We start from the raw sequence: 27,247 nt of genomic DNA on the forward strand, positions 1-27,247 counted from the left end.
ATTTTTGCTCATTCAAAATTATTGGTCAAGATCCGTCACAAGTTATTATTATCAATTATAATTAATAATCATTATTACTATCAACTATAAATATTATTATCATTATTATTAATTATAATTATTTCTATTATTATAGTACTAATATTATTATATTAGTATTATTAATATTATTAAGAACTATAATTATTATAATAGTTATTATTATTATTATTGTTTTTATTATTATTGTTAGATACACATTTTTAGGGATGTCAACAGGACAGGTAGGGTACGGGTAGTAGTTCCCCCATACCCTACCTACTGGATAGGACAGGTAGGGTACGGGTAGTAGTTCCCCCATACCCTACCTGCTGGATAAATATCTGTCTCGTATTTATTTCTATATCCATCGGGTACCCGCCTATTTTTTTCATATCCGCAGGTATCCACGGGTACTCACGGATACTTATAAAATTATTTAAGAAACAAATATTTAATCATAAATTCAAATAAAATAAAATACATCACTGTCATAAATTTTAAATAAAGTTCAAATAAACTCAAGTTCATACAAGTCCAAATAATTATAAAAATAAATATAAAATGGCGTTCAACACAATGTGAACACAAAAGAGAATCCTCTTTATATATTGTTATAGATTATTATTATTATTACTATTATTATTAATTAGAAGTATAATTATTATAATAGTTATTATTATTATTATTATTATATTATTATTATTATTATTATTATTATTATTATTATTATTATTATTGTTTTTGTTATTATGTTTACATACACATTTTACTTTTACTTACTATCTATGAATCATCTTTTAGTTACTTGACCCTTTTATAGTTTTGTTGTTTATTTATTTATCTCTTTGTATATGTAGTTGTATTATTATTATTTTTTTATCATCACACGATATTATTTTAGTGTTATTATTATTATTATCTATTATTATTATTATTACTATTATTATTATTGTTGTTGTTGTTGTTGTAGTTAAATACACATTTTACATTTATTTACTACGGGATCATATCTCAATTACTTACACCTTTTATTTGTTTTGTTGTTCATTTTATTTTTATATTTTTGTAATTATTTGAATTATAAAAATAGTTACTAAAATTATTAAAATGATAAAATAGACAAATAATTTTTATTATGAATAATTATTTTAATTTAACAAATAATAATTAAGAGGATAAAATTATATAAACAAAAGATGACACAACAAATGTATATATCTTTATACATGTAGTTATTGTATTACTATTATTTTTATCACTACGATATATTATTATTATTATTATTATTATTATTATTATTATTATAGTTAAACACACATCTTAAATTAATTTATTACGGGATCGTATTTCAATTACTTGTCATTTTTATTTGTTTTGTTGTTAATGTATAACTTTATATATAATTATAAATTATTATAGTTGACATTAGTCTTAGTGTTAGCATTAATATTAATATTTATAGCATAAATATTATTATTACTACTGGTATCATTATTATTTTTATTATTATTATTACTATTCATAATGGTGTTATTATTATAAGTGTGTTTGTTTTAATTATAGAAAATGTTGTTTTACTAAATACTTTTGTTAAATAGAGTTTTAATCTTTTAAAGTTTTATAATTTATATTAATATTATTATTAGTATTTTTAATGGTTAAATAAATATAATAGCAATTATACTATTATTCTAAAAAATTTTAAAGTGAAAGAATGTTCCCTCAATTAACTATATTATATTGTGACATCAATTCTACTTATTATATTTAAAACTGAAATTATTATTGCATCACTTAGATTTACTATTTCATCACTTGAATAACAACATTTACAATAATATCACTTAATTTTCATAATATTTCATTACATAATACTTTCAATATTTTATTATTTAATATACAAAATAAAACAAATACATCCCGTGTGTACGCACGGGTCAGTATACTAGTTTTGTTTAAAATAATGGTCGCACAACATTTGTAGGAATACTAACCAAATAGAATTTAAAAAATTAAGAAAAAAAACATGATTACTAGCAAAAAGTTATTTTTGAACGACACAATTGCCTAAGTCACCAGTTTGAGTATACTTACCACTATACTACAAAAATGCCATCATTGCCAAATACCGAACCAAGTTCACTTGGGTAAAAGGCGTGAATAATTACCACTATATATTGACTTTATTTTGTTCAAAAATAATGGTTACACAACATTTGAAGAAATGCTTACCAAGTGATTATTAAAATTAGGAAAAAAGTGAATTGCGACCAAAATGTCATTTTCCAAATGGCGTCGATGTAAAGGATCGAACCCGGGTCAACCTCGTGATAGGCGGGATTACTTACCACAATACTACAACGACTTTATTTTCTTCAAAATATTGGTCACACAAAATTTGTAGAGACACTTCTCAAGTGATCATTAAAATTGAGAAAAAATTGACTGGTGGCCAAAATGTTATTCTCAAACGACATGTTATTGGGGATTGAACCTGGGTCACTAGGTTGGGAAGCGATAATACTTATCATTATACTATAACAACAATACTTCTTCAAAATATTGGTCTATTTTTAATTTAATTTATCATTTTGAGGTGATAATTCAAATTAGGAAAAATCTAAATTGTGACTAAAATGTTATTTTCTAATAGCACTGTTGTTGGGGATCAAACCCAGGTCACCCGCATGATAGGCGAGAATACTTACCAATATACTACAACAACTTTAGTAGGTTTAAGATAATTGTTGCACAACATTTGTAGAAACACTTACCTAGTGATAATTACAATTAGAAAAAATTGGAATTGTAGCCTAAATGTTATTTTCTAATGGCGCCGTTCTCGGGGATCGAACCGGATCACCTACGTTACAGGTGGGAATACTTATCACTATACTAAAACGACTTAATTTTGTTTAAAATAATGGTCGCACACATTTGTAGGAATACTAACCAAGTAGAATTTCAAAAATTGAGAAACAAACTAAATTACTACCAAAAAGTTATTTTGAAAAGACACAATTACCTTAGTCACCAGTTTCAGAATACTTACCACTATACTACAAAAACCTTAGTTTTTTCAAAATATTGGTTTCCCTTTTATTTAGTTTATCATTTTGAGATGATAACTAAAATTAAGAATAAAAAATGCGACCAAAATATTAATTTCAAATGGCGTTGTTGTTAGATACCGAACCAGTTTCTCTTGGGTGAAAGGCAAAATATTGGTTTCTTTTTTATTTAGTTTATCATTTTGAGGTGATAAGTAAAATTAGGAATAAAAAATGCGACCAAAATATTAATTTCAAATGGCGTTGTTGTTAGATACCGAACTAGTTTCTCTTGGGTGAAAGGCACGAATATTTTCCACTATATATAACAATGAATTTATTTTGTTCAAAATATTGATTGCACAAAATTTGAAACAATGCTTACCAAGTGATCATTAAAATTAGGAAAAAACTAAATTCCAAACAAAATGTTCTTTTTCAAATTGCGCCGTTGCCGGGGATCGAACCCGGGTCACCCGCGTGACAGGTAAGAATACTTACCACTATACTAAAACGACTTAACTTTGTTTAATATAATGGTCACACAACATTTGTAGGAATACTAACCAAGTAGAATTTCAAAAATTAAGAAACAAACTAAATTACCACAATAAAGTTATTTTGAAAAGACATAATTACCTAAGTCACCAGTTTTAGAATACTTACCGCTATCATACAAAAACCTTAATTTTTTCAAAATATTGGTTTCTTTTTTATTTAGTTTATCATTTTGAGGTGATAACTAAAATTACGAATAAAAAATGTGACCAAAATATTAAGTTCAAATGACGTTGTTGTCAGAACCGAACTAGGTTCTCTTGGGTGAAAGGCGCGAATATTTACCACTATATATAATCATTAAAATTAGGAAAAAACAAAATTGCAAACAACATGTTCTTTTTCAAATTCCGCCGTTGCCGATGATCGAACCCAGGTCACCCGCGTAATAAGCAGGAATACTTGCCACCATACTACAACAACTTAATTTTGTTTAAAAAAATGGTCGCACAACATTTGTAGGAATACTAACCAAGTAGAATTTCCAAAATTAAGAAAAAAACCAAATTACTACCAAAAAGTTATTTTCAAACGACTCAATTGCCTAAGTCACCAGTTTGAGAATACTTACCACTATACTACAAAAAGTTTAGTTTTTTCAAAATATTGGTCTATTTTTTATTTAGTTTATCATTTTGAGGTGATAATTAAAATTAAGAATAAAAAATGCGACCAAAATATTAATTTCAAATGGCATCGTTGCCATATACCGAACCAAGTTCACTTGGGTGAAAGGTGGGATTATTTACCACTACATAACAATGACTTTATTTTGTCAAAAAATATTGATTACACAACATTTGAAGTAATGCTTACAAAACGATCATTAAAATTACGAAAAAACTGAATTGGGACCAAAATGTTACTTTCCAAATGGCACCGTTGCTGGAGATCGAGCCTGGGTCACCCGCGTGACAGGCGAGAATACTTACCACTATATTATGATTTTATTTTATGCAAAATATTGGTTACATATCATTTGATGTAATGCTTACCAAGTGATTATTAAATTAGGAAAAAACTAAATTGAGACCAAAATGTTATTTTCCTAATGGCAACAATGTCAGGGATCGAACTAGGGTCAACTGCGTGACAGGCGAGATTACCTACCACAATACTACAACAACTTTATTTTGTTCAAAATATTGGTCACACAACATTTGTAGGAATACTTATCAAATGATCATTAAAATTGGGAAAAAATTGAATAGTGACCAAAATGTTATTTTCAAACGACGTTGTTGTTGGGGATTGAACATTTGTCACTAAGTTGAGAAGCGATAATACTTATCACTACTATAGCAACAATACTTCTTCAAAATATTGGTCTATTTTTAATTTAGTTTATCATTTTGAGGTGATAATTAGAATTAGGAAAAATCTAAATTATGACCAAAATGTTATCTTCTAATGGCATCGTTGCCGGGGATAGAACACAAGTCACCCGCGTGACAAGCGGGACTGCTTACCATACTACAACGACTTAATTTTGTTTAAAATAATGGTCGAACAACATTTGTAGGAATACTAACCAAGTAGAATTTCCAAAATTAAGAAAAAAAAATTGAATTACTACCAAAAAGTTATTTTCAAATGACACAATGGCCTAATTCACCAGTTTGAGAATACTTACCACTACACTACAAAAATTGTGTTTTTAAAATATTGGTCTATTTTTTATTTAGTTTATCATTTTAAGATGATAACTAAAATTAGGAATAAAAAATGTGACCAAAATATTAATTTCTAAAGTCGTCGTTGCCAGATACCGAACCAAGTTCCCTTGAGTGAAAGGCGGGAATATTTACCACTATATAACAATGACTTTATTTTGTTAAAAATATTGATTACACAACATTTGAAGTAATGCTTACAAAGTGATTATTAAAATTAGGAAAAAACTGAATTGTGACCAAAATGTTATTTTCGAAATGGCGCCATTGCTGGAGATCAAACCTGGGTCACCCGTGTGATAGGAAGGAATACTTACCACTATACTACAACGACTTAATTTTGCTTAAAATAATGGTCGCACAACATTTGTAGCAATACTAACTATGTAGAATTTCAAAAATTAAAAAAAAAAAACTGAATTACTACCAAAAAGTTATTTTCAAATGACACAATTGCCTAAGTTACCAGTTTGAGTATACTTACCACTATACTACAAAAATGGCATCATTGTCAGATACCGAACCAAGACTTTTTTTTGTTCAAAATATTTAAAATATTGGTTACGCAACATTTGAAGCAATGCTTACATAGTGATTATTAAAATTAGGAAAAAACTGAATTGCGACAAAAATTTTATTTTCCAAATGGCATCGATGGTAGGGATCAAACCCGGGTCACCCACGTGTAAGGCAAGAATACTTACCATTATACTACAACGACTTTATTTTGTTCAAAATATTGGTCGCACAACATTTGTAGGAACACCTATCAAGTGATCATTAAAATTGGGAAAATTTTGAATGGTTACCAAAGTGTTAGTTTCAAACGACGTCGTTGTTGGGGATCAAACCTGGGTAGGTTGAGAAGCGATAATACTTATCACTATACTATAACGACTATACTTTCTTCAAAATATTGGTCTATTTTTAATTTAGTTTATCATTTTGAGGTGATAATTAAAATTAGGAAAAATCTAAATTGCGACAAAAATGTTATTTTTGCATGTCGTCGTTGGCTAATAAGGGTCTAGTATTAGTTAAATTGCATATTATTTAGACACTTATCTTGCACTAAATCATTGTAAAAATCATTAGAATTGTCCTAAATTTATATATTTACAGAATGAGGTTATGAGAAATTATAAAATGTGGAATTTAATGTATTTTGTGTTGTTTTGTAAGTAAATTGAAGTAAATTATAAAGTTGGTGTTGAGCCCAAAAAGTTGTAGCTCAAGCCAGAAAGATGAACCAAAAAGTTAAATTTTAAGCCTGCGGTTGAGCAACGATATTTGGCGTTTAAGCCACATTTTAAGAAAACTTCACTACAAAGAATCATGATGCTGCAGATTTGAAGTTGAGCACGAATAAGATACCTCATTGGCAAGGAAACCACCATTGCTAACCTTTAAAAGATAGATGCCCAAGCATGGGAAGAAACGCACTTCGGAAAGAAACCTCCATGGCTAAACTTCAAGATTTGGAAGCTAGACCAGAACCTTAAAATCTCTAAATACAAGGCATGACCCCTGGTTTATTCATGCTGGTTTTGTATACTATCCTAGAGAGAGAATCTCTTATATTAGCTTAATTATTATAGTATCGTAGTATATAACTATGGAAGGAAGGATGCTACCCCAAGTTCATCTTGTATTCATCATCATGAGTAGTTAATTCCTCTATAGTTGGGATTAAATGTAACTTCTAAACTCTCCAACCCCAATTTCGCACTAACCCCTAAGCCTAGTTTTGTTTGGCCCAAGCCCAGTTTAGTCTAGCTCAAGCCTAGTTTATTTGGCCACGTGAAGCCCAGTTTAGTCTGGCCCAAGCCCAGTTTATCTGGCCACCTAAAGACTAGTTTATTTGGCCACCTCAAGCCCAATTTAGTCTGGCCCAAGCCTAGTTTACCTAGCCCTATAAGCGTAGCTTTGTCTAGCCCTCAAGCCTAGCGTTGACTAGCCCTTAAATCTAGTTATTTGGCCACCCTCAATTCCAGTATTGTCTGACTTTTGAGCCCAGTTTCATACTGGCCCCTCTAACCCTAGTCTTTCCGGCCAATAAAACACATTCATTTGGATCATGTTTTCACCCTGGATATTCAAACTGGGGCAGTGTTTGAGTTTTTTGTGATCTTTTACAAGTATAATCATTGTGTTTCAAGGTATATCCTCGTTTTTATCTATTAGGCGATCATTTGATGTGTCAAAAGGAAATGTTGAGCATGTAATATCCTATGTTGATGATTATCAATTCATGTCATTGTATAAACTATACACGAAGAATATAAAATAACGATAAAATGTACATACAATTTTCTTCTATCCAAGCTCACTGAATAAAATAGTATTTACTTTCACTTCACATTTATTTTTATTTTTTAATTATAAAATAATGAAAAAATAAGAATCAAAGCAAGAACTTTAAATAAATAATTAGATAAGGATTAGAACGTTATAAATAAATATAATAACAAAAATATAAATTAAACAGGACCAATGCGTAACTAGAGATATATTAATTGAAATAAATAAACAAGACCAGTGTATAACTAGAGATAAATAAAATAAAATAAATAGATATGACCAATGCGTAACTAGAGATAAATAAAATAAAATAAATAAATAGGACCAGTGCATAACTGAAGATCAATAAAATAAAATAAATAAATAGGACCAGTGCGTAACTGAAGATAAATAAAATAAAATAAATAAATAGGAATAGTACATAACTGGAGATAAATAAAAGAAATAAATAGGACTAGTGCATAACTGGAGATTAAATAAAATAAATAAACAAAACCAATGCATAACTGAAGATAAATTAAATAAAATAAATAAACAGAATTAGTACATAACTAGAGATAAATTAAATAAAATAAATAAACAGGACCAGTGCATAACTGGATATAAATTAAATAAAATAAACAAACAAGACCCGTGCATAACTGAAGATGAATTAAATAAAATAAATAAACAGAACTAGTGCATAACTAGAGATAAATTAAATAAAATAAATAAACAGGATCAGTGCATAATTAGAGATTAAGTAAAATAAATAAACAGGATCAATGCATAATTGGAGATTAAATAAAATAAATATAAAAAGATAATAAATGAAAATAAGTTAAATAAAAGTAAATAGAATAATATGAGTCAAAATAAATAAAAGATTAAAATAAAATTCATGAGTTTATCAAGATTAATATAAAAAGAGCTTAACCTCACTCCTCCTTACCTTATTGATTGAAGGACACACTAATAATATTTGTAGAAGACTAAGATCTCTTTGAATCTTTGCTCTAAACTTTCTCTCTCTTCTCTCTTCTTTCTCATTCTCTCTCCTTTTCTTTCTCCTTTCTTTCTCTCTCTCTCTATTCTTTCTTTCTTTACTTCTCACTTTTTTTCTCCCGTAACCTTCATTCCATATATATATATATATATATATATATATATATAACATGCATGTGCTTATCTTTTTAGATCATCGTTGTTTTCATTAATTAAGAGATAATGTTTATCTCTTTAGGTTCTTTTTTTTTTCTTTTTTATTCCTTCTTATCTTTTCTCATGATCTTATCTTCTTTTTTGTTTCTTTTCTTTTTCTTTTCTATTTTTTTTATCTCTAGTAGGAGATTCTTCATTTTTTTTACACACACTTATTTAATTAAAATATTTTTACCTAATATATATATATATATATATATATATATATATATTATTAGTTTTGTTTTTCTCTTATTGTTATTTTCAATAAGTAAAAATTACATCATGATAAAATATATTTTTATTGTTTAAACTACATTTAGATAAAATATGAAACATTTGTAAAACATAAGATTTTCTAATTGTTTTATTTAAAATAAATAATACAATTTATTAAAAATAAGAATGCTACATGATGGGTTAAAAACTCTGACCCAATCCATTATTTTTTGGACGGTCTAACGGACTGACCCGTCGAAATTGACCCATTTTGTCATCCTACTCGAAGTGCTTGTTGTCCTATTCTAGTTCTATTTGAGTATATGATTGATTGTGGTACTTGTTTTGGATTTCGCTATTGAATTTAATGTCGCGCTTGTTTCGTTTCCAGTTTCAGTGATTTTCAATTTCATTGCAAATTGACACTTTTTTTGCTTTGATTCTTGCACTGGCTCGGTTTGTAACCTAAATGCATATTCATAATATAAACACAGAAGAAAATATACCAAAACAAATGCCATCCTTTTTATTACTTTGTATTTGGGCTCTAATCGGAAACAATATGCGATCAGAAAGAAAAAGGCTAATTACGCATAACCAGAAGACAACAAATTAAACGAAGAAGATACAAAGAGAGAATTAAAATTTATGGAGTTGACGGTGGCTGGAGTGAAATGGGGGAATCATGGTGTTGCAACAGAGGAGGTTGGGAATGGCTGCCATGGTCACTGGCGAGGGTCAATGATGGCCGAAACTTGTCGCCGATGAAGGAAGAATAAGGTAGAGGGTTAGGGTTGGGTGAAGATGATGTGTGTGTTGGTGTTTTATGTTTCGTGGATTTAGTTGTAAGAGTGAATGTTTTAGTTTTCGGAAACGTTATTTTGACTCCCTTCTCTCAACTCACTTTTGACACCGGGACACGTGTCAAACGCACAGCAGTTCTCACATTTAAATTTTATTTCTCCGCAAAATGGTGTCACGTGCGGGTGGTTGGAGAAAAAGGAACAAAAGCAATCGTGGAGTGAAGTGAAAAGTGAAGGTTTGGTTTTGAGAGGGAAAAAACGTAAAAACAGCGAAGTGTTCGTCGGTGGGAAAAGAAGTCACAGGAAACATCATCGTCGGCACATCATCGTCCTGAACGGAAGGCTGCCGGAGAATAGAACCAGGACTGCGCCTATTGAAGTTCTGAGGTGGGTATGTTTTGTCCTTCCATTTGTGGTTTGTGTGAGTATGTTTGTAAGGGTGTGGCCTTTCCTGGTGGATTTTCTCGTGGAGGAGGTTGTGGTTGTTGTTTGTCAATTAGGAGCTGTGTTGTTTTTTTGTTCCGTTTGCGTCGTGGCAGAATGCAGAGGAGAATCGTGGAGAGGATTTGGTAAAGGTTGGGGCTTTCGCACAGAGACGGAGAAGAAGGTGGAGTATTCAGCTGGAGCACCAATGCGACACATTTCTTCATCTCTTTCCAACCAGGTTCTGATTTTGTTTTACAATGTTATTGTGATTATTGAAGAAATCGAATTTGCAGCCATGTTGAATTTTTACTTAGAAAGATTGTTTGTCACGGTTTTGTATCCTAAAATGTGGTGTCTATGAAGTGTGATTTATGTATGGGGTTATAGTTTTATGTTTTTGAAACACAGGGTCCAAATTGTTTCATTTTTAGTTAAGTTTTATTTGTATATTGTAAGTCTAATAGTGATGTTTGTTGTTATTTTCCGTTTGTGTGTAGGTGTGATTTGTTTTGTTTAGTTCCAAATGCATTGGCTATGATTGAATATGTCCATTTTGTTATATGGTTATTGGCCATGTTTGAATATGTTCATTTGGTTGTTGTAATAATTGCATATGTGAACTTTTAATAATTGATGTGGTTAATTGTTTTAAAATTTTTGTGTGACTAAATACGAATTGTTTTGCATTGGGCAGTGATATTTGGTGTTATTGAATTCAAGTGTTGGAATTCATGGCTCTTACCCATGCAATTAATGATAAGGTTGGTTGAATATGGTATTGGTTTTTGTTGTGTGCTAGATGTACCAATTATTGGGAATTTGGTTGTTTATACATTGTTTATGTTTGTGGTGTATGATAGGCTCGGCTGCGTACTTTCTGTTATACAAAGTATATTGTGGAAATGAACGGGTTTATCTTGGATAGGCACCGTGCAAAGATTAGAGACACACCATTCAAATGGTGTTTGCATATGGATAAAGCTTTAGCTATTTGCAACCCACTTATGTTAGAGTTGGTTAAGCGTTGGTTTTCTGTAAACAATTCTTTTCGTATCATGCAACGGTCTGTCCCTTTAACCATAGGTGACATTTGTATGTGTTTAGGATTAGGCGTTGGTGGAATAGATGTACAATTTTATAAGAACGTGTGCGGTAGTGTGGGTTCACTTTTGAGTGGTGAATTGATAACAATTGACAATGTTATTGAGAAGATGAAGTTGTTGGTAGGGAGCGAGGTTGATGATGTGATAATGTATGCCGTATGTATCTCTTTGTTTGTTTCGCCGTACTATATTTTCCAAGGAATTCCAAAAATGTCTGTAATATTCCTTGTAGTATTTTAGACAATATAGATGGTTTGTCAAAATACAATTGGGCGAAAGCAGTACATAGTTATTTGGTAAGGAGCATTGGTCGAGCATTTTTGGCATTAGGTCAACGTGAGATTTGCTTGAGCGGTTCAGCTGTAGTGTTGCAAGTAAGCATTTGTATTACATATGTTTAAGTTACCTTTTCGTTGTATATTGAATCATTTAATGGAGTGTGTGTTTTTGTTGCAGCTATGGGCTGTTGAACGACTCGGTTTATGTGGCCCACAAAGAGATTTTGTTTTCCCAAGAATTCTCAGCTGGCCGGATGTAACCTTCAAGACAAGAAGGATTGAGATGCATTTTGTAGATACCCAAGTAATGAAATTGTTCTGCTGTTTCAATTTAATGTTATGATGTGGTTGTCATTGATTAAAATTTGTATGTAATTTGTTTTGTGATTCAGATAATTTGGGATTGGAGTTTGAAAGAAGAGGATTATGGGAATGAGTTAATTCATGCAGCTTTGACTTTTGGTGAGGATAGTGACGCTCATGATGAATATGAAGATGAGAGGTCAATTTCTAAGAAAGCTTTGTTGAAAAGGTTGAAAAGGCATGGAAAAAGCATACGCAAGATGAAGAAGAGAATATCTTTCCTCCATGATAAGATAATGTCCGCAGGTAATGTTGCGGAGGAAGATAATGGTGAAGATGTTGATGCAGGATGTGATGTAGCTGAAGATGGAGAAGGTGCTGATGTGCAAAGTGAAGGTGTTCAAAATGTTCATTTAACAGGTGCTGCGTCAGTTAATGAAGAAGAAATGGCGAAAGGGATAGACTTGAATTGTGCAGCAGATATTGGTGTCAGAAACGACTTGTCTGCGGGTGCAGTTGTGATGCCATGCGTTTCATTCCAGCCTCCTTCTGCTGCCATGAAAGTGGACTTATTAAAGTTGTACAATAGTGTGACTTGTTACGGTGTCCCATATAGGTACTTTTACTTAAGTAGGTAATTTATTTGTGAAATATTAATATTTGTTTTTATGTAATACTAATTGTTTATTGTTGATGGTAGGGTTGTCTGTAATATAAATGGTCAGATATTGGGAACCTCTGAATGTAATGGTTTTGGTCCAGGGATGAAAGTTGACAACATGGTAATTTTACTTACACTTACACCGATTATTTTGCTAGTGTTGATTTCACTTTGACGAAAGTAGTACATGTTTGTGCAGGCTGTCCTTTTTGCTGCAAGCACGATGATGTATTGTGAACGACGTTTGTTTGGGCATGTTAAGAGAATTGCTTTCAATCCTTTATATGCGGTAAACATTGTACATTAATTAGTGAACTTTTTTTACAAAAGCTAATGGTATGCCCTTGTGTTCTTGTAGAGCCATATCCTTCACGACTCCCGCAAGATTAAGGTTAACAGACGACAGTGGACGTTGAAAGATTATCAGACCTACTATCGTCCTGGTCTTTTTGCTTTACAAGATATATTGACTACAGATTTTGTGAGATTGATGGAGTTAGATTTCTTTTAATATGATTGAATTTGTTGCTCTTTATAGTGGTTGATTTTTTTTTTAATTTTGATGTCGTTGTTTGCCCCAATTGTTCATGACCATCATTGGTGGTGCTATGTTGTGAAGTGTGATACAAAACAGTTTTTTGTGTTGGATTCGCTTGGCCATTGTAGGAAGGAGCGGAAAAAAATAGACAATGCTATTGTAAGTATTTATTGGCCACCATGCATTTAGTAGATAAGTAATTTGTTTGGCAATGTAATAAATTGTTTACGTTGGACCTTATAGGCACATAATTTGTCATTGTTGTTTGGGATGTTGATGAATTGTGGTGATGAGTCAATGCCAAAGTTTGAAGTGCATCACGAAATGACTCCAATTCAACCAAACTTGTAAGTTGTTGAGATTATCAATTTTATTTAGAGATAATTGATGTAATACGTATTGTGCAATCAATGCTTTTGAATGGTGTTTGTAGATATGATTGTGGTGTCATTGTTTTGAAGATGATGGAGATTTGGGATGGTTCAAAAAAATTTGATGGGAATACCATGCCTGCATTTACAAATGTAAGTTGGAAGTTGCATATTGTTAAATGTAGGTAGTTGTCATTGATTTTTAAAAGTATTGTTTTAATGTTTCCTATAAATGATTGAGTTGGATATAACATATTTTGTAGGAACAACTTCAAATGATAAGGCAGGACTACATCTGTCAATGGGTTCTAGATGTAGATAACATTGAAAGAGAAAGAGTTGTTCAGCACTTTGGATTGATGCTGAGCACTTAGACGTTGCCTAACAGACTTTTGTGCCATGTACATAGGTGGATATGTTAATATGATGGTGCATAAATTTTGATGTCATGAAAGGATCACTGTAATGTTTTGAGAAATTGTTTTTATTATCCTCATTGTAATGTAAGTTGTACAGGACTGTCATTTGCACCAGATTTTAGGAATTAGTTAGTTATGTGAAGATGACATGATATAATTTTTTGATAATATATACATGTCATCCCAGTGGTTCTTTCATGTTTATTGTTTATGCAATTAATATTGATTTCTGTGTTTTGTTATGACACATTTAACAGTGTTGTAACGTTAAATTACATTAATCCCAGTTGTGTTTGATGCTGAGCAATGAAGTTCATATGTTAAACTATAGTTCATAAAGGACAGTGTAAGTCCCCACCTATTGTGATCTTACTCCCCTGCAGGTACAAGGCCTGGGTTATATTTAATTTGGAAGACCTTCACAAAAAATGTTATTGTCATCACAGTTTTTGCTTTGAAAAATTGATGTTGGTTAACTTAAAAATGTTATTTTATACCAAAAAAAATAACTTTGCTCCCCTGTCGGACCACATGAGTACCCACTTGTGTTTGGTGCAGAGTTATGAAGTAAATGGGACTGTATAGTTCGTAAAGGACAATGCAGCTCCCCATGTTTGTATTCAGGACTCCGTACAACGTGCAATACCTCGCGTTGCACTTGCCCATGAATTAACTGTCCACAAAATTATATGTTGTTGTACAAAATACATAAGGCCAGTCCCGTTTCAGAGCACATAACTCTCCACCTGGGTGTTAATGCGGGTAATGTGGTTCAGTGGTTGATGTAAGCCCACAGTTTTGAAGTCCTGACTCCCCACTTATTTTCATATAAATGATACCATTATTGGACATAAATAAATTTAAACGTTCACCAATTTTAGGTGGGAGGGCAAACTTGAAGGTTGGAAATTCGTTGTGGGCACACACTGTTCCAATTGGTTTATTTGTACAAAATACATAAGGCCATTCCCCGTTTCAGAGCACATAACTCCCCACCTGGGTGTTAATGCGGGTAATGTGGTTCAGTGGATGATGTAAGCCCACAGTTTTGAAGTCCTGACTCCCCACTTATTTCCATATAAATGATACCATTATTGGACATAAATAAATTTAGACGTTCACCAATTTTAGGTGGGAGGGCAAACTTGAAGGTTGGAAATTCGTTGTGGGCACACATTGTTCCGATTGGTTTATTTGTACAAAATACATAAGGCCAGTCCCCGTTTCAGAGCACATAACTCCCCACCTGGGTGTTAATGCGGGTAATGTGGTTCAGTGGATGATGTAAGCCCACAGTTTTGAAGTCCTGACTCCCCACTTCTTTCCATATAAATGATACCATTATTGGACATAAATAAATTTAAACGTTCACCAATTTTAGGTGGGAGGGCAGATGTTATTTTAAACAAAATAAATTATTAGGCTCCCCGCGTAATTCCACATAAGTCCCCATGTACGTTTCATTCTTATTGATCGAGTTCAGCGCTGATCCTGTCGTTCCTGAAGTGCATAATAAGTCCACATATTTGAAGTCATAAGTTCCCACCTAATTCTTATGGCTGGTTATTAGGTTCAATGGTTAATATTTTGTTCGTAAATAATACTGTCAGTCCACAAATTTTAAGTCCTAACTCCCCACGAACATGTAATGATGGGTCAAGAAGTGCAATGCTCAATTTCTACCTCGTAAATTACAGTGTAAGTCCACGAAGTTGAAGGTAGGTATAGTCCTTATATTTGCATATGACCTCCACACCTCAGCCCACATTACTCCCCATGTAGGTATAGTCCTTATATTTGCACTGTGTTTAGAAATTGTGGTTAATGTGTTCATAATCATATATCCCAGTTCACACACCTCAGATCGCAACTCCCCACCTGGAATGACTGATTATAAACACACAATTGATGAACGAAAAAAACAAAGTTAAATCCGGGATTTAGACACACAATTGTATAACACAACAGAAATGCGTTTAACGCAAACAACCATATGGATTGATAAAAAAAGTTCATGGGTTACACCAAGTTAACAGATTCAGCAACATCACAGAAACATTCGTTAATAAATACATCTATTATAGGTTCTGTTTCACTGTGATCAACTTCAAACAACAATGTGTCTCCTTCCTTCAACCCATGCTCTGTGCAGAACTGCCTCCATCCCATGCCAAATTTGGTTGAGTTTTTTGTTTTTGAAAGTAAGACTTTGCACAGCACTCCTGTCTTTGGTGTGAGCAAGACCACTTCACTTAATTTTTTTGTTCTTATTAGGTTACCAAATGGAACACTCAAATCCTGTGTGAAAGGAAAATGGGAACGCCAAAAAGAAACCAATTTTAATGGGATTACTCATAACCAATACACATTCTTAGTCAAATAACTATCAAAATATAAGAAATACCAGGTGGCTTCGTTGGGCTTGAGATTTCGTCAGTGTAACAGAGAAAAAAGAACCGTTAGGGACCCTATTTGCACGACGTAAGAATGCAAGCATGTTTTCTGGTGAACATTCACCCACAAAGACCGTTATTTCGAACTCTGAATTGCTAATGTAACGAAATTGGACGTGTGCATCCCAAATTTGCGAGACGTACGACTTTTCCAGATCTGTCCACCCATGAACAATTCTGGGATTTGCGGTGTCCATGTTGTAGGTGACATTGAATTTGCTTCCAAAACTATCACTCAAAACCCAATTAGGGGTTAGATCTGCTTCGAAAGCTGCTGCAAAATGACGATCTACATACCCGAAATCCTTCCCATTTACATTTTACGAATTCGTTTTTTGTTAGAAACCGAATACATCACAATTACAATAAGAAAACAAAAAAAAAAACACAGTAGAACCTGATTTCGGATGTAGATGGTTGTAAATTTCCACAACACCACTGCCCCATGTGCACGCCCACTTGCTGCCATCATTGAAACGGGGTTCTTTTTGGGTTAGTATGTGGTCCCATACAACGAAGTAGACCACTTTATATAAGTGTGAATGACGCCTTACCGAGAAGAGATAGCGTTTCCCAAAACCAAAAGTTTGAATGGTCTTGTCACAACTTTTTAAATGGTCAAACGTTGGGAAGAGATGAAACAACTCATCTCATGCAACCGACAAGGGTATATAACGTTTCCGTAAACATTAATGGCAAAACTTGGATGGTTGGTGTATTACATGTGTCCTAAGAAAACCAATTCAATTACAACCACCATCGAATAAATTAGACATGGTAATAAATTGTAGGTGAATTAAATTGTACGTTATTTAATTGAAATGGTTATAAACTTAAAATATTTTCTTTATATTCATAACTTATGGCGTAACTTTACAACGTCCATATACAATGCATCCTAATTGTGCATTTAACAAAAGAATCAAAAAAACCTTAACATGTTATGACCACCAGTAATAGGGAACATGATAATGACAAACACAACCAATTAAAGCAATTGGTGTTTGTTACTCGCATGTTCCTAGCAAAAATTGTCTACCCATAAAAATAATAACTCAAATTATGTTTCCTCTTGTCCACGGACAAGGCCTTCAGTAATCCTGAAATTTAAACACAATTACATGATCACGATACAATATATTTAATGTGCTGGGACGACACGTGTGTACTGAGTCATGGTTAATCATACCTCAACTGATGCGAGGTTTGTTGTTGTGATGGAAAGGGGACACTGATTAAATTCAGAGTGCAGTGATGTTAGAAGAGACATGAAACCTGCGTGTGGAATGTAGGATTGTAATGTTTGATGGTCTTGCACTGGGATATCTTGGAAATTTGGTTCTGAATGAATTGTCGGCGGGTCCTACCACAAAATACACACCTGTTATGGACTTCCTTATATAATATTAAAATTCAATAAAGGAACACACAATACTGCAAGATACAAACCATTAAATTGCGAGATGCTTTGTTTCTTGCCGCAACTATTTTCTTCCTTTTTGTTATCTTTTCCACAGTTGATTTCAACCTATTTGTCTGTGGTTTACCTTTCCTTTTTACGTGAATGGGACTTCGAACAATATTGCTGTGATGTGCAGAAGACATTACATGGTCGGGTAAGCTGTGATCCTCATGACAAGCACTTGGATGGTCGTCCCCACATCTGAAGGGATTGGGTTCATTTGGTAACCCTAATGTAGTTGCAATGGTGTTCAACTGATCATACACCGATTGGGCAGCACTTTCTGTTTCACATGCGACCTCATTGATGTCATTAAATCTCTTCCGTAATGACTGGAATCTTTGCATTTGTGGATCATCCAAACTTCGGTTGTACGCTGCTTTCATCAAAGTGTGTCGTCTTCTAACATTTTTGGACCACCTCCTTAGCACGTACTGTTCAGGGACACAATCAATGTCTTCCTGCCCAAGGACCAAGAAACAGTGTCGACATAAGATACCACGAAACTCAAATAGTAGACAACTACATTTGATTGTTGTTGTGATGGAGTCAAACAACACGTCATGAAATTTGTTGGCCCTCTTGCCATTCCATAAGAAGTTTTCCTTAACATTGTAATTCCAAATGCTTCCATCTTTGACAACATTCATAACAAAGCAATTCATCTTCGCTCTAAATTCATTCTGGATCTCACCAAATTTAGCATGGGTATAATGCAACTGAAATTGCCTCTCAATTAGGGATTGCGACCCACACGGAATTGTGGTGTTAACAGATGCGAAGTCAGCCTCAAATTCCTTCTCTGCTTTTTGCCTAAGTGCGTTGTCATACTGGACGACGAACTGTTGCAATGAAGTGCTGGAATTTATGAACCCATCAAAAAATGCATTCATACCTTCACTTCGTTGTGTTGTTGACATTCCAGCCCAAAATTTATTTCTCAAATAACAAGGCACCCACAGATGTCTGTCCTCGTACAACGAACAAAGCCACTCGTTGTTAACAAGGCCGTTATTTGTGATGAATTCATTCCAACCAACCTCAAATTGGTCAACACCACTTGAGTCATACACTAGTGCCTTCATTTGACTTTTGATAACATTGTACTGTGTGTAACCCTGCAATTTTTCCGGAACCTTTTTCATTATATGCCAAAGGCACCATCTATGATTAGTGTTGGGGAAAACAATTTGAATTGCATTGCGCATAGCTTTGCACTGGTCAGTGATGATCCCTTCAGGTGCCCTGTTGGACATGCAACGTAACCAACACCTAAACAACCATACAAATGTTGATGTGTCCTCTACAGATACTAGACCACACCCCAATAAAATTGATTGCCCGTGGTGATTAACACCAACAAACGGTGCAAATGGCATGTCGTACTTGTTTGTCAAATATGTTGTGTCAAACGATACAACATCACCAAAATACTCGCATGCCGCTCGGCTCCTTGAATCCGCCCAAAAAACATTTGATATTCTATTGTCTTCGTCCATGTCAATTTCAAAGAAGAAATCATTGTTGACTTGACGCATGTGGGAAAAGTGTCGAAGCAAAGCTTGTCCATCCCCATCCTTGCATAATTGCCTTCTTTTATGAGCTATGTAATTCCTAACATCTCGCTCAATAAAAGTAACATTTTCATATCCTCCAGCTTCGCACACCAGTGAACGATAACTCTTGTTGATGCGGACCCCAGCTTCGTCGTTTATGTCAACTGTTTGCCTAACATGAATATTAACTTTTCGATTTCCTGATATCAGCCTTGATTCAATAGGACTAATATTGTGGCTGTGCTCCATGACAACACTTCTTATGTGCCATTTCCCATCTTTTTTACCAACCGATATTCTAGCCTGACATTGCTTGGTCTGGCTAGGTAGTGTCTTAACCTCTGGACGTATGGTGGAGACATAATTACCTTCACGACAACAGACAAGTTTAACATATTTAAGTTCGTTGTCCTTTCCCTTCTTTGAACTTCTTATTCTAATACCAAATCCAGTTCTAACAGCAAAGTCTCTGTAAAATTTTTTAATTGCATCAAGTGTCTCGAAGCACATGTGAACTCTCGGAACAAGGTCGACATCGTTGTCATTGTCAACAATTTGGTCGTCCACCACACACTGGGCACCATCATTCAATTCTTCAAGAGAAATATCATCAAGTGTTGTCTCCATCATATGAACAACATGAACGACGTGCCTGAAAGCAACATTTAATGAAGCGTGCTTCAACATAGTGTCGTACATATTGAGTTAATAACAACATTTATGACCCCTTCCCGTTGTTTAAATTAAAAAGAAAAAAACCAAACCAACTGATCTAAGAACCCTAAATAAATATTAAACAACAATACAAACATCTCCATTAACTGTCTGAACAACGTCCAACACAATGTGGCTGTTTTACTACACTACTGCACCATTTTCGAAATGAGTTTCACAACTTACGGGAACTTACTTTGCCAAAACCGAAGCCAACCTAATGTCTTCAATATGTGCACGACCTTTGAGGTTGGTTGTTGTAATCAATGAAGTTGTTCTTCCAAAACGACTGTGGACAATGAATGAACTCCATCTACCAGACCGTGGAAGATGGTGGTGCCATAAATGTGCATTCAGTGGTGGTAGGTGGGAGTGAGGGAGGGTAGCTTCTTTATGGCTTCGCGATGTAACAGGAAAAGTTAAGTTAAACTACCGCCAACTTAAACTTACCCTACAAGAAAAGTAAGGGTATTTCGGTCAAACAACAACATTATTAATTTTTTATTATAAATACTGTATTCGGGAACCAAACGCTACTCAAAGCAAGACCTTACTTTTCACCACCAGGTAATCACTGATTGTGTTCGTCTTCGATGGAGGAAGTTGACACATTTCGCTTTAAGCATTCGCCCCACCCACCATTTCATATATTGACTAACCTCTTAATAACTTTTTTATGTTTTATTATTTGCGTTAATGTTATTGCATTTTGTGATTACAGATCACTTTGTGATGGAACCTTGGGAAGGACTAGATGTTGAACAAGAAGACCTGGAGGCATTCTTGAAAAAATGCAACTCCGGTGCAATGCTAATACCAGGGCCTGCGGGAAATGTTCAAGCTGCAATGCTTAATCGGGAAAGACAAGAGGCCCAGAGCACCCAAGAATTTGCTAGGGACGTGGCTGCTGCAACGTACGACAGAGATTTCAAATCCAATGCCTGGCTATGGGCGGAGCGGTTCATCCACTTCCATGGTGAACTTTGGTCTATACTATGCTTTGTTGATGTTCAATGAAAAACACCCTAATGACGCATTATCACCATGCTTCGCAGGTCTTGTTCAGGATGGGGACTTCAAAAATGTAACACCACTATCATGTAGTAAGACGATACCAAGACTCCCATTTGTGACCTGTCTGGTCAAGGAGTGCAAACCAAATGGTCTAGGTGACATGCAAATATGCATTAAGGTACACATGAACACGAGCATCACCTTCGTTAATGCAACCATGTTTGGTTAATATTGATAAGTCCTCAAAAATTGCAGGACCAAAGCGCCACACTCTGGGCTAGTGTGCACAAGAAAGTGCTAGATCATACTGACTTTGGTACAGAACTTATGGTTGGAGCTGTCTTGCTCCTGCAGGGTGTAATTATCTAACACTTCCATTGCAATTTGCATGACAATATTATTTGTCCATAACCTATGTCCCTGATGTTGTTTGTCATTTCCCTTTGGGTAGGTTGCCGCTTTCACCTTTCCATACAGAAATACATACCTCAACATCACTGTACGTAACATTGTGAAGGTTAGGAAACAAAATGTATATGCACGTCTAAAATAATGATCTGTTAAATGTTTGTAAACCTAAACATTTCATATCCATGGACACTAGATTTTCAAACCAGACATTTCTCCTCCAACGGATGATCTAGTGAAAGCAACAGTCAAGCCGGTCATTGATCCTCATCCATCGGTTGATCCGAACATTGATAACATCTTGAAGAAATTTTTACACCCGTCAAGGATGCCTTCAACCAATGAACGTGCCGAAACCTTCGCAAGTAATGCAGGTGGAACATCCGTTCAGAATGATATTTGAAGTTGGCACAACCACTATTCTGTCCAGCGTCATGTTTTATGAAAGCCTTGTCATTATATTTTGCAGTGACAGTTTCATGGTCTTATGTTTAATTTTGTTACCATGACAACATATGGAAAAGAAGTCACCAAATGTATTTTGATTCCTCTTATTGGATTTAACTTCCTATCTATCCAGATCAGTCACACTTCTTTGTGTTTTTTACCACATTTGAATCCCAAAATATTGTCAAATTTAGGTGGGGACCGTAACCAATATACATGGCAAGTTGTCCTACAAATGTTGTACAAACATCCACAAAATAATCAACGTACCTAAGTGGGAACTAATGCTAATATAGGTACAAACTTGTCATCGGATTTTTGTAACCCATTTATTAAAGAACCATAACACTCAAACCAATTCAAAAAGGAAATATTTAATATCAAAATTTCAAATTGGGGACTTAAAGGAATATACATGGAAAGTTGTCATTCAAGTTTTGTAATGACTTCACCTAAAACTAAGTTACAAATAAGTTATGAGTGGAGTTGAAGGAATATAGATCGGAAGTTGTTACAAAACTTTTGAAATAAGTTCCAATATAAGTCAGTTACAAAAAACGTATGTCTGGAGTTAAACCAATATACATGGAGTGTTGTCATACAAATTTTGTAATAACTTCACCTAATAGTTACAAAAAAGTTTTATGTGGACTTAGACGATTATAAATGGAAACTTGACCAACAAATTGTGTTCACCAATAACTGAGTTCCACAACAATTACGTGTGGAGTTAAACGAATAAATATGGACAGTTGTTACACACATTTCGTAATAAGTTGACAAACTGAAGTTTGAAAAATAACGTATATGGGGAGTTAAGGGACTATACATGGAAAGTTGTCATGCAAATTTTGTAACATCTTCACCTATAAGCAAGTTACAAGAAACTTATATGGGGGGTTATAAGACTACACATAGAAATTTGTCATTCAAGTTTTGTAATGACTTCACCTAAAAGTAAGTTAGAAATAAGTTATGAGTGGAGTTCAAGGAATATACATGGGAAGTTGTTGCAAAACTTTTGAAATAAGTTCGAATATAAGTCAGTTACAAAAAACTTGTGTCCACTTAAACCAATATACATGGAGTGGTGTCATAAAAATTTTGTAATAACTTCACGCAATAGTTACAAAAAAGTTATGTGTGGACTTACACGATTATAAATGGAAACTTGACCAACAAATTGTGTTAACCAATAACTGAGTTCCACAAAAATTACGTGTGGAGTTAAACGAATAAACATGGACAGTTGTCACACACATTTCGTAATAAGTTGACATAAACTAAAGTTCGAAAAAAAAGGTTTATGGGGAGTTAAGGGACTATACATGGAAAGTTGTCATGCAAATTTTAGTAAAAACTTCACCTTTAAGAAGGTTACAACAAACTTATATGGGGAGTTATAGGACTATACATGAAAAGTTGTCATGCAAATTTTGTAATGACTTCACCTATAAGTTAGAAAAAACTTATATGGGGAGTTAAAAGACTATACATGGAAAGTTGTCATGCAAATATTGTAACAACTTCACCTATAAGTAAGTCACGACAAAGTTATATGGGGAGTTAAAGGAATATAGATGGGAAGTTGTCGGAAAGTTTTTGTACTTACTTCAAATACAAGTCACTTACAAAAAAATTATGTCTGGACTTAACCCAATGTACATGGTGACTTCCCATACAAAATTTGGAATAAGTTCATGTACAAGTAAGTTACACAAAAGTTATGTGTGGACTTAAACGAATATACATGGACACTTTTCATACAAATTTTGTATTAAGTTCACTTGTACGTAACTTACAAAAAAGTCATATGTGGACTTAAACGAATATACATGGGGACTTCCACTTACATTTTTTGTAACAATTTCTTTAAATGCAGTAACCAATTTCGTTACCTTGTACACTCATGAATCATACATAGATCGTACTGTTTTCTTTTATTTATATTATTTTAATTGACCTAAGAACAAAGCCAACTTAAATTTACAAACAATGTAATAATGCTTCATTACTGGATTAAAATGTCAACATTTTCCTATCCAACCACAACTGGGGAGTTACACTTCAGTAATTGAGAACTTGGACCTAAATTTGTGAACACCAAATAATGTATGTAACTGACTTTGCCGTTAGAACATTTCCCTTATCCCTAAAACATGATGAAGTCCATAAATTCATTCAGTTATCACCAAACACAGTGTATGTGGGCACCAATGTAAACTGCTTCAAACATAACAAAAATAATATTACTATGGTCAACAGAATTCACCAACTAAAGCCTAATTAAAGGAAACAATGTTAGACACTACAAAAGGACACAACAAATGACCACAAACTTGGCCTATAACAACAAAATTAAAGTCAACAATGATTGTCTTTGCAACCATTACATTCAAAAAAATTCAACCCAATGTAAGAAGCTTCGTCTTCCTTCTACCACCAAAACCCGCAAATGGCGTCCTTATTGCACGACTTTTAATTCGCTTTCGAGGTTGGGACTTCATACGGTCATACATGTTGCTTTGTTGTCCAACATCAACATCAACATCATCACCAGCAGAATCATCACCTTCAACATCAGATGCAGGGTCATTAACGGTGTAATGAACACCAACATCAACCTCCTCCTCATCATTACCATCATCATGCGGATCATCTTTACCGTCACCCTCCGTACGGTTATGTTCTTCCTTTTTTGCAACCATATCCTCCAAATGAGACAAAACAGCTTCCAATTCAGCAATCTCACGTTCTTCATTCTCTACAAGACATTTTAGCTCTTCATTCTCCTTATCAATTGATCTGTTGTATGAAGTCCCAAAAGTTTGGAATGCTTCTCTCACAAACTCATAACCAAGTTCTTCGTTAGACACCACAACCTCATTAATAGCCTGTGAACAACAAAAACAACTTAATACAAACCATTCAATAACAGTGTTTAACTAAATTATTATAACTTCTCCACACTAACCAATTCTTTATCAAACGAACTTTTAACTAATTTGTCACCAACTTTAATTTTCATCCAGTGCAACAATCGTGGGAACTTTGATTTGTTGCAATTAAACGTTGCGTTGCAAACAAATATATGATCAAATGACCACAACTGAAACAATAAAAACAGATTATCCACAAGAAAATGTCCAACTACTAAGTAAATACTGAACATGAAAATGAAACAACGAAACTTTACCTGCAACATATACACACATCCAAATAAATGAATGTGACTTGTATTTGATTCATACTTCAACGCCCTTGAAGCACTGCATAAGCTACCGACCAAATAGTCGTAGACTAAGTTGCCCCAATTGTATTTACCTATACTTTGCAAGTCATCCACTAACTTAAAAATTTTGGGAAACACGATCCCGTCTCTATTTGGCAACAAGAACTCAGATATGCCTAACAATATATAAAGGCTGGTAAACAATTCTATACTAACACTATCATTGTCATATTCCAAAAGAAACTCATAAATCCTTTTAACATGAACTTTCCCACTAGAAAATAACTTCCTACAGTCACTATCTTCATCATCGTCACTTATATCAATTTTTTCACCCAACACCCGAAGACCAAATCCTAAACAAACATCTAACAAATTAAATTCAACTACTTCCCTACCAATAGCAAAACCACCCCTCCTTTCAACCCATCTATAACATAACACAGGTAACAAATTGCGACTTATCTTAACAGAATGGTTTAACGACATAAACCACCAAAATGGTGTGCGTGCAATTGACTCTTGTTGTTTCACACTTAACTTTTCATTCAAACTTCCAACATATTTGGCTTTGTAAGAATGCCGGAAAAACATCTGTGTAAACAATAAACTGTGTTACATCATACCATATTAACATTAACATACACAATAGACAGAGGATTTTCAAACACATAACCAAAACCTACCTTCACATCCTCAATCAATAGGCCCTCGGTATGCTCTTTACTGGCCATATTCAATAACTGAAAGGCAAATGGAACGATTTATGTTGCAGCAATGAAAACAGAAATCCCCCCAAGTGTTTCTCACCGCCGCCAACCAATCAAAAAATTGACATCATATACAACAAAATTACATCCATATCTAAATCGATACCTGAATTGCAACGAATAGCACAAATGCTAATGGGGTTCGCCAAACTTCAATTTCTCGGATTCTTCAAACGAAAACGTAATTTCATTCTTCAAAACCACAAACCCTAACCTCCTTCGCCGCCTTCCTCCGGTAGATGCAACCCTGATTCAAATTCTGGTCAAACCTTGAGCGGTTTTGCGTGAGCGTTTACATTCATATCCCCTTTCACGCCTTTCTGTCCTTCCTCAAACCCTATTTCCAATTCTTCTGCAACTTTTTCATTTCAAAATCTCGAATTCGACCATTCTCTGAACGTCCCAATTTTTTTTCTTCCACTTAACCACGGCACGTGCAATTCTTGCAAAAAAATTTAACGTTATAACTTTTTTTATTACATTAAAGCAGATCCTTTGACACGTGTCCTCTTCAACCTAATCGTTTGACACGTGTCCCGGTGTCAAAAGTGAGTTGAGAGAAGGGAGTCAAAATAACGTTTCCGTTTAGTTTTAGGTTTAATGTTTGCTTTAAAATAAAAAGAAAATAAAGTAATAAGTAAAAATGATATTAATATAAATAATTGAAATTAGACGTAGGCCTTAATATTCACCGCACGCATCCCGGTAGATGATATCTACACCTTCTAGTAGGTTTTTATTTTTTCTGGGCTAACCCGATCTCTTACTCCATGCACATTTTTTTTAATGCAGTGCACCCCGATTATATTACTCTGCGTACCCCTAGAGTTTATGCTTTGCACCACTATCATTTATGGTTTGCACCTATTGTTTTGATATCTACACCCTTTTAAGAGTTATTAAAAATTTAGGTTCTCTACACCCCTGTTTTGATTTTCACAACCTTGCTTTCCTCTCCTTACATATTTTACATTAAATCATTATCTTCTTTCACGTTAAAATTTTTAATATTGAGGATTATTAATTATCATGTTAAGCCTCGGGCTTACCTGATAATTATCATTTTTATTTGATTTAAATAACATTTAATTATCATGTTAAGTCTCGGACTTACTTGATAATTATAGGTTTTACTCGATTTAAATAGGATTTAATTTTCATGTTAAGTCTCGGACTTACTCGATAATTATAGTTATTATGCAATTTAAATAAATTTTGATTATTGTGTTAAGGATCAAGTTTATTTGATAATTAACTTTTTCATATACTATAAATTTTAATCGTCATG

At 33.7% G+C, this 27,247-nt stretch overlaps 2 protein-coding genes across 2 annotated transcripts; both read right to left on the minus strand.

Annotated features, from left to right (window-relative positions):
* Window positions 1–17,769: 17,769 nt before the first annotated feature.
* LOC114194870 (protein FAR1-RELATED SEQUENCE 5-like) lies at window positions 17,770–20,073 on the minus strand. The gene has a single exon (XM_028085276.1). It carries the CDS (start codon window positions 20,071–20,073, stop codon window positions 17,770–17,772), a length of 2,304 nt encoding a protein of 767 aa, XP_027941077.1.
* Window positions 20,074–24,362: 4,289 nt separating this feature from the next.
* On the minus strand, window positions 24,363–26,051 carry LOC114194871 (protein MAIN-LIKE 1-like). The gene is made up of 5 exons (XM_028085277.1): window positions 26,046–26,051; window positions 25,876–25,932; window positions 25,154–25,783; window positions 24,932–25,066; window positions 24,363–24,851 (listed from the first exon to the last, which is right to left on the minus strand). The coding sequence occupies exons 1-5, from the start codon at window positions 26,049–26,051 to the stop codon at window positions 24,363–24,365; spliced, it is 1,317 nt and encodes a 438-aa protein (XP_027941078.1).
* Window positions 26,052–27,247: the final 1,196 nt, after the last annotated feature.

Source organism: Vigna unguiculata, chromosome 8 (genome assembly GCF_004118075.2).
Source record: "Vigna unguiculata cultivar IT97K-499-35 chromosome 8, ASM411807v1, whole genome shotgun sequence".
Taxonomy (NCBI): Eukaryota; Viridiplantae; Streptophyta; class Magnoliopsida; order Fabales; family Fabaceae; genus Vigna; species Vigna unguiculata.

Coding starts and splice junctions, on each gene's coding strand:
- LOC114194870 (XM_028085276.1), bottom strand. CDS start 20,073: ATGTACGACACTATGTTGAAGCACGCTTCATTAAATGTTGCTTTCAGG.
- LOC114194871 (XM_028085277.1), bottom strand. Junction 25,067..25,153: donor GATGTGTGTATATGTTGCAG/GTAAAGTTTCGT, acceptor TTATTGTTTCAG/TTGTGGTCATTTGATCATAT. Junction 24,852..24,931: donor GTTCGTTTGATAAAGAATTG/GTTAGTGTGGAG, acceptor TGTTGTTCACAG/GCTATTAATGAGGTTGTGGT.